Here is a 15,389-nt window from a genome sequence, read left to right on the forward strand (position 1 = left end):
ACGCGTCGGAGAATAGGATCGGACGGATATACGAGTGTGATTCGCTATGTCTAATAACACTTTATTAGATTTAAAAAAAATAGCACCGATTAGAGCTTCATTTGGGAAATTCTATCATATTATGAAGTTTGTAGGAAAGATTCTATTGTTTTTTGTCACATCTAGGCGTATGGAGCCTATTGCTTCTAGTCTATGTCCTGTGACGCTAGTTAAACTGGGAATATTAACATTTTTCCGTCGCTTTATACATACTGGTAATCTATTAAATACATTCGAGTTTATTATGTTAACCGATGCACCGGAATCTATTAGCGCTTTGAAATAAATATTTGCAAAACCAAAATCATTTAATATAGGTACTATATCATTATTTTCACTTAAAGAAGGTACAACTATTGGAAGGGACCTATAAAAATACTGGCCTCCAGGGTCCCGGTTAATTTTCTTGGGGGCCTGATTCGTTTCCCTGTGCGTTTATTTGATAGGTTGGTGTTTGACATTGGGGCTCGGTGGGGATTTCCCTAGCAATTTGATTGACATTCGATTGTCTTGGCTGCCACGTATTATTACGTGGGTTGGAATTTCTTGTGCCGTCGGCTCGCGGCATTTGTTCATTTTGCATTGAATAATTTCTACCCGTCGGGGAAAAATATCTTCTGTCGTCATTTGTATTCCTGCTAAATGTACTAGGATACACTGTCCGTGAATTAAATTGGTACATGTTTTGTCGCGTATTTGGGTTGGGGAACCGATAATTTTTGTCGGTTGGGGGAAGGATTTGCGTATTCCAATCCATGTTGGTAGGGGTTGCGGAACAATGGGAGGTGTGGGGGGTCACTTCTATAACTTCCTGACCCATTGGAATTTAAGTTTGTTCTCCCGAACAAACGGTTACTAAAACTGGGGGGTGCTGGTGTATAGTTGTTTTTAGTACGGCATTCCCTAACAATATGCCCTTGTTTATTACATGCATAGCATATAATTGGGGGGTGATTTACGTTGTTTGCCGTATTCATGGGTACGAAACGTACCATTCTTTGCCTGGTAGGGGTTGATGATCTATTTTGGCTCGGTTTTGTTGAATTATCTCTCGAGAAAAATTCTGGTGAAATTCCTCGTGATCGTCCCGGAGTTGATTCTCATACGTTATTTATTTTTGACTCTTTGTGATTTGCCACAATCGTGTCAATTTCAGCCTTTCTCTGTACTTCCTGAACTGCCAGCTCTAATGTTTGAATATTTTTTGATATTAACATTCGGTACAGTTTGGGGTTCAATCCTTGCAAGAAAGCATTTAGTACAATTTTATCATATAAGGGACCAGATTCTTTTCCATGTTTAGCCTCAATTGATACCATTACCTTGTATAGGTATTCCCTACCATTTTGGGTTTCGTCGAAACATACAGGTCCGTGATTTAATTTGTCTGTTGAACTGGTTTCAATAAATCCTTCTCGGAACGCTTTTAGTAATTTTTCTATGGAGTTTATTGGAAGATTTTTATCTTCCCCTATGGTGTTTTCTATTTGTTTTAAGAATGTTAATGCTTGCCCTTTTAGTCTCATTAACAACATGCCTACTAATGATTTTAAGTCCGTTTTAGTTACTTCTACAATTGGCATAATTGGATACTAAATTCATCTACGTCTGAGTCTCCGTTATATGAGGGAAGGGATTTTGAAATTTCCACTGTTTTGGCAATAAGTTTTTGTTTTAGCAATTTTTCGTTTGGATCTAATGACATATTGGTTAGTTTTTTTTTAAATAGCTAAAATTCGGCACTGTTTTTATTATATAACTCAAATTTGACACTTCCAAATATCTGTTATCTTGTGTGGGGATTCTATATATATATATATTTTTTTTTCTTAGGGAGTATACTTTTTTTTGTTACTATCTTAAGGGGACTTAGGCCTAACAAAATATTGCATTTTCTCTATGCGTAATATTTCTCAATAATTTGTTTTTTGTGGAAAATTTTGTCCTTGTGTTTTGCTCCTTTAAACAGGCCGCGCCAATTCTAATGGGGGGGTTTTCTTTATTATTTCTTTTCTTCTATCAGTATGAGGGGGTTTTCTTTATTTCTTTTTTGAACTTTGTAGTTAAGTGCAATTTCATTCACCAATTCTGGCTTGTGTATCCAATTTCCAAGTTTCAATCTTCTAAAAGCCTTCTCAAGATTAGCCTTTGCCTCCTGATAGTCAATTGCTAATATCTTAGCTTCTTGATAAAGCAAGGTTGGAGAAGATGAAACGTTGGCGTTTTGGACATATAAAATTTTTTCAAATAGTAAAATTTTTGACAGTTTGCTAGTTTTGCCATTTGCTAGCATCCCAGTCCTGCCATTAATAAGTTCAGGAGCTTCCCATTCTTTGCTCCAAGCCAGTGAAATAACACCAGATTTAGAAATAAATTGATTGGCAGCTGCATTCGAAGGGCAGCATATATTTGGCTTGTTTAATCGATACTCCTTTGGGAGATCAAATTTCCCATATCTAAAGCAGATGGCCATTTCTAAACTAGAAATGTGCATACGTTGCCCAATATCTATACCTTGTAAATAAACTGGACTAATCAATTGCGATTGTAGAGCTCCTCGAATTCCCAACATATTCCATTTAGCCAATATATCAGAATCTAAGTGGGTCATGAGCTGGGATTTGCCGCTAACAATTCTGTCCCATGTATCTTGTTTCCAATTCTTTTTCTTTCTGATTCATAGTCCCTTAATTTTGGCCTGCAATTGACCGTCGCATATATTCAAACCGTAAATTTAGCTCTGCCTGGCATCACCACAGGGAGAAATGTTTTTATACAAATAAAAACGGTATCCTTCCTTAAGTTGGAACTTCCTTGTGTCTTTGTTCACATAGAAAAGACTATCGTTGCAATTTTCTTTGGAATCTTCTAACTTTGTATAGACAAAGTCTAAAAAGCCTCTTCTGGCCAGAATTTGGCATGACAGTCGTAAACTGCATGCCCTTCTCTGGTTAAGTTTTTTGCTTGGATGACTCGTCCCAGTCGCAACTGCAATCACTTCGAAGTCATCATTAGGTTTTTGTACAATAATTGACGAAATAACTTTCAATTCTGCTGACATTGATTTTCCAACGTCTTTCCGTGCCATTAGCTCAGAAATTTTGGCGTCAACCAGTCTTGAGATTTCGTCAGCTGGTACTTGTTGGAATGACTTCTCAAAAGCAAGAACATCTTTAATCCAGAATTGATCATACACTAAGTGATCGTAGACTGAGTGATCGTAGAGGGATCATAGATCGAAGGGGGTTTTCTTTATATCTTTCTTATATTTTATACCTTAGTTTGCGGGGGAGCTTCGTATAGCGGGGGATTAAATCAGCGGTTCAAATGGGGAGCATCTATTAATGGCCATACTGAATTGAAATCAGATTGAAAGGGTTCAGAGTCCTTAGGGAGCGGTTGGAGCCACAAGGACTAATAATCTTGAGAAATACTAACATAAAGAGACAAAATTAAGAAAGTAATGCATTTATTTTTACTCACATTAGCGGTACAAAGCTGTTTCAGGAATATCAATATTATATGTATAACACTTCACAGTCATAGACACTAGGGTAATGTTATAAACTGGGGTATATACAATGCAATAGTTGGATTACTTACATTAAAATTGTTCTCAAAGACTCACTGTAAACTCATTCTAAAAAAACTCCTTCTCAACTCCTCATAGACTGCTGAAAATTGCTAAATTCTAAGGAACTATACCCTCCGATTTTGCAGGAGGTTACATTCAGGCGTTGCTAAAACATGTGTTACATTGATCCTATTGGTTCGTGGTATCTCCTATATTACTATTGGACAGGGATACACCAATTGGATACTTGAATTTTGATACGATTTATAACTTTAAGACTTCACTTTGGAATTTTTCTCGACAAAACAAAGTTTTACTTTGTAATTTTATTGCTAGCGACATGTCACTTAGTTTCCAGATGGCTCATAATTTATCACTGTGAAACTTGTTAAGGGACAATATAAGTTAGTTGCATTGGAATACATAATCCTAAACTGGGTTTTCAGAACAATGCAATTAGATTACACGAAAATACTTAGTATCTCTAGTGACTATTTTTTTGTATGATAAATTCTTCCTTCTCTTGATAGTTTGGGAATTCAAGCTCTTAAGATTTAAATTATATTGTTGGTCGCCTGTCATGTAACATTTAGTCACACTGATATTTATTGCATATTTTTGCGACACGGAGGCGGATTTATTTATTGCTATTACATTTTCTGTGGGTAGGATTTTTACAAAATATGTTTGAATAAGATACATTTGTTTTGCTACTTTTTAAATTTAACGCTTGAGCCTTACTCGATCTGTAGGTTACTTGAATTTTTAGGTTCATATTTTAGGTGAGTTTATTTTACTTGAGTAACTTTAATAGGAAAATTTTCCGGTTTTGGATTTTGATCCCGTTACAGGTAAATCAAATTTTTTTGAGACTAAAATTTCTAATTCAACGAATTCTGATCAATAAGATTAAAATCATGCCCAGGCACCCAACAACCTTAAAGGTTTTAAGCCGTTTTTTGGCTCTTATAAGTTTGTCTTGAATTTACCTTAGAAGCGCCTCTTTCTTGGGAGCTTTTATGATTACTATAGAATATAAGCAGCTCAAATAAGCAGCGACAATCAATCTAAGGGTCGGTTTCAATCGTGAGATCCCCAGCTCCGGTTTTTAATTACCTAGCTCTTAATATTTGTGCACAGTCGGCTTGAGTTGAATATTTATTTTCTGTTCCTGTGTATATTAGTTGTGAATGGCGAGGAATAACTACTGATCATCCACTTCATTCATTCAACTTAAAAGAACCATCTGTGTATAATGTAATAAAGTATCATCATACCTTTCTATTGCATTGTAAAATTTATTATAAAGTCCGTATTCCGTTTTATCAATCTGAGCTTTGCAATGCTTGGGTCTAATAGCTTCTGTATTTCTTCAGCACGAGTCAATGCCTTTTTTCTTCTCTCCTTGTCACGATCATTCAGTTCTGCTACAAAAGCTCTGGATATATGACTGAGTCTTTTTCATTCTTTGCCAAAGATGTTGCCTTTGTCAACATTTGATTCATAAAGTCGAAAGGTAGATTTTCGTAATCCCATCTCTTGAGACGGGACATAAACGCCAGCTGCCTTAGTCATGATAGAAACAGATCCAAAAGACAGACCTTCTGAACAACACACACGGTAAATCCATCTAAAAAGTTTCAGGATCACCGGCTTGTTTTGTTCAAATTTGGCAGATTTCCAATTCACCTGTTTTTCTTTATTTTGGGCTCTGATTTCCTGAGTCAAACCTCTAAAACTGAGTTCAAAACTTCTTGTCTTTTTTTTCCATGACCCCATCACCATCACATGACATGTGATGTAGTTACTTCAAAGTTTCTAAGTTTGGTAGTTATTTGTACTGAAAAAGGCTCTGGTCCAACAAAACCCAAAGCATCCAAATTTTTAGAACCTTCTTCAAATAGTATAATATTACATCTTGGCACATTTTCTGATGGTGGCTGGCCTATGCTATATTTCGTTGTTGAGTATAAAGTTAGGTAATAAATGTGAGGGCTTATTAATGAAATATATTATTTCATTTGAGTGCGTCGTCTTGTACTGAATAAAAAGCAGTTCATAATTCTAGTCTGATAGAAGCTGTTCTGTTGAAGTGTGCGTTTCATGCATTTGCTTAAAAAAGAGCCAATAACTATGAGACCCTGTAGGTTAAAGACCCCTCTAAGGGTTAATATTTTTAAAGTTTTGATTTTTCTCAGTAAAACCGCTATGTCATACTTTGTTTCTTTGCCAGTTTTTTTCTTTGTTGTTGACATTAAGTGACTTAAATTGAGGCATATTCCTGATTGTACAGTTCATAATATTAGTAAGCAATTATTTGTGATTTATGACTTTACTTTTAAACTGACATCATAATATTTGGCATCCCTTCTTTTTTTGTCTTTTTCTGAAATACCTAATTTCATCACTGTTTTCTGTGTTTCTTTAGTCCTCACTTGAATGAATTCATCCTTAAAAAAAAAACTTTTTTAAAGGGAGACAGCGCTAGAGAACGCAACAGAAATAATAGGTCAGCTGACTGAATGAAAATTTGAAGCGTTATATGTACAATTCAAGCTATCTTCGAGACGACTGTAGATCGTGGTTCCGTAATTGGTTTTGATGGTTTCTAAGAAATTTCTCCCATATCCCTATTGTATATCAAAAAAGGGAAAGATTAAAGTAATAATCACAATATTTGCATGCTCCAACAATCGTACTGTGGCTATTTCATAAAGTAATCAAAACTCACAACCATCTGAAAATTCAATATGCTCTATAACTCTAGTAGCCATCTCTAATGTCTGTATTAAAAACCGTTTGAATGTTGGAAACTTATATCCCTAAGTTACGTCTGTTAGCTAAAAGTTAGCCAAATTTCTGTTATCTTGTGAGGGGATTATATATATATATATTTTTTTTCTTAGGGAGTATACTTTTTTTTGTTACTATCTTAAGGGGACTTAGGCCTAACAAAATATTGCACTTTCTCTATGCGTAATATTTCTCAATAATTTGTTTTTTGTGGAAAATTTTGTCCTTGTGTTTTGCTCCTTTAAACAGGCCGTGCCAATTCTAATGAGGGGGCTTTCTTTATTTCTTTTTTTGAACTTTTTAGTTAAGTGCAATTTCATTCACCAATTCTGGCTTGTGTATCCAATTTCCAAGTTTCAATCTTCTAAAAGCCTTCTCAAGATTAGCCTTCGCCTCCTGATAGTCAATTGCTAATATCTTAGCTTCTTGATAAAGCAAGGTTGGAGAAGATGAAACGTTGGCGTTTTGGACATATAAAATTTTTTCAAATAGTAAAATTTTTGACAGTTTGCTAGTTTTGCCATTTGCTAGCATCCCAGTCCTGCCATTAATAAGTTCAGGAGCTTTCCATTCTTTGCTCCAAGCAAGTGAAATAACACCTGATTTAGAAATAAATTGATGGGCAGCTGCATTCGAAGGGCAACATAAATTTGGCTTGTTTATTCGATACTCCTTTGGGAGATCAAATTTCCCATATCTAGAGCAGATGGCCCTTTCTAAACTAGAAATATGCATACGTTGCCCAATATCTATTCCTTGTAAATAAATTGGACCAATCAATTGTGATAGTAGAGCTCCTTGAATTCCCACCACATTCCATTTAGCCAATTTATCGGAACATGAGTGGGTAATGAGCTGGGATTTGCCGCTAACACTTCTGTCCCATGTATCTTGTTTCCAATTCTTTTTCTTTCTGATTCATAGTCCCTTAAGTTTGGCCTGCAATTGACCGTCGCATCTATTCAAAGCCTCAATTTCGCTCGGCCTGACATAACCACAGGGAGAAATGTTTATACACAAATAAAAAAGGTATACTTACTTAAGTTGGAACTTCCTTGTGTCTTTGTTAACATAGAAAAGACTATCGTTGCAATTTTCTTTGGAATCTTCTAACTTTGTATAGACAAAGTCTAAAAAGCCTCTTCTGGCCAGAATTTGGCATGACAGTCGTAAACTGCATGCCCTTCTCTGGTTAAGTTTTTTGCTTGGATGACTGTCGTCTCAGTCGCAACTGCAATCACTTCGAAGTCATCATTAGGTTTTTGTACAGTAATTGACGAAATAACTTTCAATTCTGCTGACATTGATTTTTCAACGTCTTTCCGTGCCATTAGCTCAGAAAATTTGGCGTCAACCAGTCTTGAGATTTCGTCAGCTGGTACTTGTTGGAATGACTTCTCAAAAGTAAGAACATCTTTAATCCAGAATTGATCATACACTAAGTGATCGTAGACTGAGTGATCGTAGAGTGATCGTAGATCGAAGGGGGTTTTCTTTATATCTTTCTTATATTTTATACCTTAGTTTGCGGGGGAGCTTCGTATAGCGGGGGATTAAATCAGCGGTTCAAATGGGGAGCATCTATTAATGGCCATACTGAATTAAAATCAGATTGAAAGGATTCAGATTCCTTAGGGAGCGGTTGGAGCCACAAGGACTAATAATCTTGAGAAATACTAACATAAAGAGAAAAAATTAAGACAGTAATGTATTTATTTTTGCTCACATTAGCGGTACAAAGCTGTTTCAGGAGTATCAAAACACTTCACAGTCATAGACACTAGGATAATGTTATAAACTGTGGTATTTACAATGCAATAGTTAGATTACTTACATTAATATTGTTCTCAAAGACTCACTGTAAACTTGTTCTAAAAACTCCTTCTCAACTCCTCATAGACTGCTGAAAATGGCTAAATTCTAAGGAACTATACCCTCCGATTTCGCCCGAGGTTACATTCAGGCGTTGCTAAAACATGTGTTTCATTGATCCTATTGGTTCGTGATATCTTCTATATTACTATTGGACAGGGATACACCAATTGGATACTTGAATTTTGATACGATTTATAACTTTAAGACTTCACTTTGGAATTTTTCTCGACAAAACAAAGTTTTACTTTGTAATTTTATTGCTAGCGACATGTCACTTAGTTTCCAGATGGCTCATAATTTATCACTGTGAAACTTGTTAAGGGACAATATAAGTTAGTTGCATTGGAATACATAATCCTAAACTGGGTTTTCAGAACAATGCAATTAGATTACACGAAAATACTTAGTATCTCTAGTGACTATTTTTTGTATGATAAATTCTTCCTTCTCTTGATAGTTTGGGAATTCAAGCTCTTAAGATTTAAATTACATTGTTGGTTTCCTGTCATGTAACATTTAGTCACACTGATATTTATTGCATATTTTTGCGACACGGAGGCGGATTTATTTATTGCTATTACATTTTCTGTGGGTAGGATTTTTACAAAATATGTTTGAATAAGATACATTTGTTTTGCTACTTTTTAAATTTAACGCTTGAGCCTTACTCGATCTGTAGGTTACTTGAATTTTTAGGTTCATATTTTAGGTGAGTTTATTTTACTTGAGTAACTTTAATAGGAAAATTTTCCGGTTTTGGATTTTGATCCCGTTACAGGTATATCCAATTTTTTTGAGACTAAAATTTCTAATTCAACGAATTCTGATCAATAAGATTAAAATCATGCCCAGGCACCCAACAACCTTAAAGGTTTTAAGCCGTTTTTTGGCTCTTATAAGTTTGTCTTGAATTTGCCTTAGAAGCGCCTCTTTCTTGGGAGCTTTTATGATTACTATAGAATATAAGCAGCTCAAATAAGCAGCGACAATGAATCTAAGGATCGGTTTCAGTCGTGAGATCCCCAGTTCCGGTTTTTAATTACCTAGCTCTTAATATTTGTGCACATTCGGCTTGAGTTGAATATTTATTTTCTGTTCTTGTGTATATTAGTTGTGAATGGCGAGGAATAACTATTGATCATCCACTTCCTTCATTCAACTTAAAAGAACCATCTGTGTATAATGTAATAAAGTATCATCATACCTTTCTATTGCATTGTAAAATTTATTATAAAGTCCGTATTCCGTTTTATCAATCTCAGCTTTGCAATGATTGGGTCTAATAGCTTCTGTATTTCTTCAGCACGAGTCAATGCCTTTTTTCTTCTCTCCTTGTCACGATCATTCAGTTCTGCTACAAAAGCTCTGGATATATGACTGAGTCTTTCATTCTTTGCCAAAGATGTTGCCTTTGTCAACATTTGATTCATAAAGTCGAAAGGTAGATTGTCGTAATCCCATCTCCTGAGACGGGACATAAACGCCAGCTGCCTTAGTCATGATAGAAACAGATCCAAAAGACAGAAAGACAGACCTTCTGAACAACACACACGGTAAATCCATCTAAAAAGTTTCAGGATCACCGGCTTGTTTTGTTCAAATTTGGCAGATTTCCAATTCACCTGTTTTTCTTTATTTTGGGCTCTGATTTCCTGAGTCAAACCTCTAAAACTGAGTTCAAAACTTCTTGTCTTTTTTTTTCATGACCCCATCACCATCACATGACATGTGATGTAGTTACTTCAAAGTTTCTAAGTTTGGTAGTAATTTGTACTGAAAAAGGCACTGGTCCAACAAAACCCAAAGCATCCAAATTTTTAGAACCTTCTTCAAATAGTATAATATTACATCTTGGCACATTTTCTGATGGTGGCTGGCCTATGCTATATTTCGTTGTTGAGTATAAAGTTAGGTAATAAATGTGAGGGCTTATTAATGAAATATATTATTTCATTTGAGTGCGTCGTCTTGTACTGAATAAAAAGCAGTTCATAATTCTAGTCTGATAGAATCTGTTCTGTTGAAGTGTGCGTGTCATGCATTTGCTTAAAAAAGAGCCAATAACTATGAGACCCTGTAGGTTAAAGACCCATCTAAGGGTTAATATTTTTAAAGTTTTGATTTTTCTGAGTAAAACCGCTATGTCATACTTTGTTTCTTTGCCAGTTTTTTTCTTTGTTGTTGACATTAAGTGACTTAAATTGAGGCATATTCCTGATTGTAAAGTTCATAATATTAGTAAGCAATTATTTGTGATTTATGACTACTTTTAAACTGACATCATAATATTTGGCATCCCTTCTTTTTTTGTCTTTTTCTGAAATACCTAATTTCATCAGTTTTCTGTGTTTCTTTAGTCCTCACTTGAATGAATTCATCCTTAAAAAAACTTTTTTAAAGGGATACAGCGCTAGAGAACGCAACAGAAATAATAGGTCAGCTGACTGAATGAAAATTTGAAGCGTTATATGTACAATTCAAGCTATCTTCGAGACGACTAGATCGTGGTTCCGTAATTGGTTTTGATGGTTTCTAAGAAATTTCTCCCATATCCCTATTGTAGATCAAAAAAGGGAAAGATTAAAGTAATAATCACAATATTTGCATGCTCCAACAATCGTACTGTGGCTATTTCATAAAGTAATCAAAACTCACAACCATCTGAAAATTCAATATGCTCTATAACTCTAGTAGCCATCTCTAATGTCTGTATTAAAAACCGTTTGAATGTTGGAAACTTATATCCCTAAGTTACGTCTGTTAGCTAAAAGTTCAATTAATCATCAATCTGAAACAAAATAGTTTTAATACGACAGTTTATGCAGTAAGCCGTTAGCTGTAAGTTCAATTAATCATAAATCTCAAACATTAAGTAGTTTTATTATGACAGTTATGTGATCAGGTGATTTGCTATTAGGAGAAACAATTTCTTATTTGACGCACTTTAGATATTCTTTAAATGTTTTGCCCTATTTGGATATTAATTTTTTTTTATATCAAAAAAGGGAAAGATTAAAGTAAAAAACACAACATTTGCATGCTCCAACAATCGTACTGTGGCTATTTCACAAAGTAATCAAAACTCATAACCATCTGAAAATTCCTTATGCTCTATAACTCTAGTAGCTATCTCTAATGTCTGTATTAAAAACCGTTGGAATGTTGGAATCTTATATCCCTAAGTTACGTCTGTTAGCTAAAAGTTCAATTAAGCATCAATCTGAAACAAAATATTTTATTACGACAGTTTATGCAGTAAGCTGTAAGCCGTTAGCTGTAAGTTCATTTAATCTTAAATCTGAAACATAAAGTAGTTTTATTACGATAGTTATGTAGATAATCAGGTAATTTCCTAATAGGAGAAACAATTTCTTATTTGAAGCACTTTAGACAGTCTTTAAATTCTTTGCCCTATTTGGATATTAATTGTTTTTGCCCTATTTGGGGATTAATTTTTTTTCTTATTGAATTGATTCGGGTAATGAAAATAATTAATTGATTTTGCCTCATAATAATGCCGTACTTTTGAAATAAGAAAGAACGTAGTCTAAAATGTGTCTGTTATTATTACGCAAATATATAAATATACAAAATATCGACTAGTTTGCTAATTAGGTAATTAATTTTTGTTAATTATGCAGTTCATTATTTAATTTGTTAATTGGAGAAATAATTTCGTATTTGAAGCATTTAAGACAATCTTGGAATGTTTTGTCCTATTTGGATATTAGAATTCTGTACCTGAATGCATGAAACACACAAGAGTCGATCGTTTGAAGGGTTTTGGTGTTATTTTTCTGTTATTGAATTGATATGGGTAATTAATTGACTTTGGTTCCCAATAATACTGTATCTGTGAAATAAGAAAAGAACGTGGTCTAAAATCGGTCGGTTATTAATACGCAAATGTATAAATATACAAAATACGGACCAGTTTGCTATTTGGCTCGTGTTTGATCAAGGATGAAATTTTTTATTGTCCCTAGAGGGGGACATATACAAACCTCCTAGGGTACCCAACGCTGCTTCGAAGTTTTAGGCAAGTAACTAAAGCAAAAAGCGAATGTTTAGATTTCTTCAACCATCGGTTTTCGTCTTATTCTTGTTTTAGTAAAATTTAGCTGAATGTTCCAATCAACGAAACCTGAATATAACTTACCATTGTTATTTGACCAAAAATATGACATCTTTTTTTCAAATAGGGATGCAGTTAAATCAAACTTTTACGAGACTAAAGTTTATAATTCAATGTAACCTGATGGGTGAGGCTAAAATCAACGAAACCTGAAAATAAATTACCATTGTTATTTGACCAAAAATATATGACATCTTTTTTCTCAAATAGGCATGCAGGTAAATCACACATTCATGAGACTTTCATCATACTTTTGTGACATCACACTTTTGTGAGACTAAAATTTTTAATTCTTCAAATATCAAAATTATTCAAAAGGAAAAATCCAGTTTTTCAAACAAGAGCAATTTTAAAGCAGAGAAAAATATTGATGATTTCACCAAAAAAAGAAAAAGAGACATTAGTTCTTAGATTTGTCTGATTTCCAATCCAGTTTCGACAAATTGTGAACTTTACAGATCGGATCGGAACTTAGTAAGAAGCCTGAAATAAAATAAACAAAGGAATGTTCCTAATCAACGAAACCTGAATATAACTGACGATTGTTATTTGACCAAAAATATATAACCTTATATCTTTGAGGCTAGTCCGATGGACATTCCTCTCACCCTTTTCAAAATATTTGGAAAATTAGGGACAACAGATGCACTTTTTGTATTTTTGAGGTGCAATTGAGTTTGAAGTGCCAAAACGGCATTTTTCAGGTCACAGTCTTCCCACTTTTTTAAAGGGATCGTGATGTATTTTATATCTATTAAAAACGAGTATCTACGTCATGCTGAAAAAAATAAAAAGAGCCCCGAAGATTGATCTGCTATACCATACAAGGATTGGTCATAATATATAAAAGGAGGACTAAAGGGGTTTGATAACTCATGCAATTCTCAATTGTTAACATAAGAGTGAAAGTTTCGTTGAAGCATACTCTACTCCTCCTAAAATCACACTATTCTTCTCAAGAAACTTTTAAAAAGAGTAAAAAGAGCCACAAAGATTGTTTTCATCGTGTGTGCCATACCAGGATAATACCTTCGGTAAGGTCTTCTATTGCCCGAGTCTTCTATTAATTTTCATTTTTAAGCACTGACAAAAAATACAAAACAAGCGAAAGAAACAAGAAGTTGTCTCACAAGCCAAGTTTGACTCAGGATATGAGAGCCCAAAATGAAGAAAAACCCCGGGAATTTGAAATTTGCTAAATTTGGACAAAACAAGCTGGTGATCCTGTAACTTTTAAAATAATTTCACCGTGTTTATTCAGAGTCTACCATTCTGTCTTTTGGACCTGTTGCTCCATGGCTGAACCGGCTGGTTCTTTTTTTTAAATAGGGATGCAGGTAAATCACACTTTCGTGAGACTAAAATTTCTAATTCAACGAAACCTGATAAATGGGACTAAAATCAACGAAACCTGAATATAAGTTACCATTGTTATTTGACCAAAAATATATGACATTTTTTTTTCACATAGGGATGCAGTTAAATCACACTATCGTTAAACTAAAATTTCTAATTCTTTAAATGTCTAATTTATTCAAAAGGAATGGACACTTCAACGAAACCTGATAAATGGGACTAAAATCAACGAAACCTGAATATAAGTTACCATTGTTATTTGAGAAAAAATATATGACATTTTTTTCACATAGGGATGGAGTTAAATCACACTTTCGTTAGACTAAAATTTCTAATTCTTTAAATGTCTAAATTATTCAAAAGGAAAAATATAGATTCTCAGACAGAAAAAATTTTAAATTAGAGAAAAATATTCATGATTTTACCAAAAGAAAAAAGACGTAAGTTGTTAGGTTTGTCTGATTTCCAATCCAGTTTTGACAAATTGTGAACTTTACAAATCGGATATGATCTAAGTTAAGTCACCCATAACAACCTTAACTTTTTAAGCCGTTTTGAGGCTCTTGTAAGTGTGTCTTGAAGTCGCCGTACCAGCACCTGTTTCTTGGGAGCTTTTATGCTTACTATAGAGTCTAACCAGCTCAAACAGCAGTGACAAAGAATCTAAAGAAAGAAATCGTGAGATACCCAAGTCTGGCTTAAAATTACCTCCAATGCTCTTAATATTCCTTCCTATTCGGCTTGAGTTGAATTTTTATTTTCTGTTCTCATGTAAATTACTTGGGTACGGCGAGCAATGGCTATCGAATATCTACTTCCTTCATTCAGCTTGAAGGAATTTCAACTTGAAATTTCATAAGATTATCATCATACCTTTCTATTACATTTTAAAACTTATTATGAAATCCATTTTCTGTTCTTTTCGATCTCACTTTTGCAATGCTTGAGTCTAATAGCTTCTGTATTTCTTCAGAACGAGTCATCAACTCTTTTTTCTCTCTTTGTCAAGATCATTTAGTTCTAAAACAAAAGCCTTGGATGTATGACTGAGCCTTTTCGTTCTTTGTCAAAGATCTTGCCTTTGTCAACGTTTGATAAAAAAGGTCGAGTTAGATTGTCTCAGCCATGACAGAAACAGATCCAAAAGATGGAAAGATAGACTTTCTGAACAATACACACGGTAAAATCATCTTAAAAGTTACAGGATCACCAGCTTGTTTTGTCAAAATTTGGTATATTCCCAATTCACGGGGTTTTCTCCATTTTGGGCTTTCATATCCTGAGTCAAATTTGGCTTGTGAGACACCTTCTTGATACATTTCTCCATGACCGCATCACAATCACATGATATTTGATGTAGTTATTTGAAAGTTTCAAAGTTCGGCAGTTATTTGTACTGAAAAAGTCTCTGGTCCAACACAACCCAGAGCATCCAAATTTTAGAACCTTCGTCGAATAGTGTTTATTCTGCATGGAAGTGAGCTGCTAGTAAGCCCTATTGCTCCTTTATACAGATGGTTGTTATCCAAGGAGTTGTTCCTTCTTTATTCTCGATTTGAGATCTCACTCCAATTTTACTTGGTGTCAGCTCAGATGGCAGCCGCTGCATACTTTGTG

General features: G+C 34.4%; 2 protein-coding genes across 2 annotated transcripts in view; both read right to left on the minus strand.

Moving 5' to 3' along the window:
- Positions 1–2,041: 2,041 nt before the first annotated feature.
- On the minus strand, positions 2,042–2,650 carry LOC148939732 (double-stranded RNA-specific editase Adar-like). Its single transcript, XM_089106963.1, has one exon. The coding sequence runs from the start codon at positions 2,648–2,650 to the stop codon at positions 2,042–2,044; it is 609 nt and encodes a 202-aa protein (XP_088963089.1).
- A 4,056-nt stretch (positions 2,651–6,706) lies between these two features.
- The window catches only part of LOC148939733 (double-stranded RNA-specific editase 1-like), a 10,944-nt gene continuing 2,261 nt past the window's right edge, over positions 6,707–15,389 (minus strand). The window contains exons 2-3 of the mRNA XM_089106964.1: positions 7,589–7,820; positions 6,707–7,319 (exon numbers count right to left, since the gene is read on the minus strand). Coding sequence (XP_088963090.1) covers positions 6,707–7,319; positions 7,589–7,820 — 845 coding nt within the window. The remainder of the gene's footprint in view (positions 7,320–7,588; positions 7,821–15,389) is intronic.

Source organism: Artemia sp. Qi Xiang Cuo, chromosome 21, assembly GCF_049724085.1.
Source record: "Artemia sp. Qi Xiang Cuo chromosome 21, ASM4972408v1, whole genome shotgun sequence".
Lineage (NCBI taxonomy): Eukaryota > Metazoa > Arthropoda > Branchiopoda > Anostraca > Artemiidae > Artemia > Artemia sp. Qi Xiang Cuo.

What these genes read in the sequence shown, in the direction of transcription:
- LOC148939732 (XM_089106963.1), bottom strand. Translation starts at nt 2,650, where the DNA reads ATGACCCACTTAGATTCTGATATATTGGCTAAATGGAATATGTTGGGA.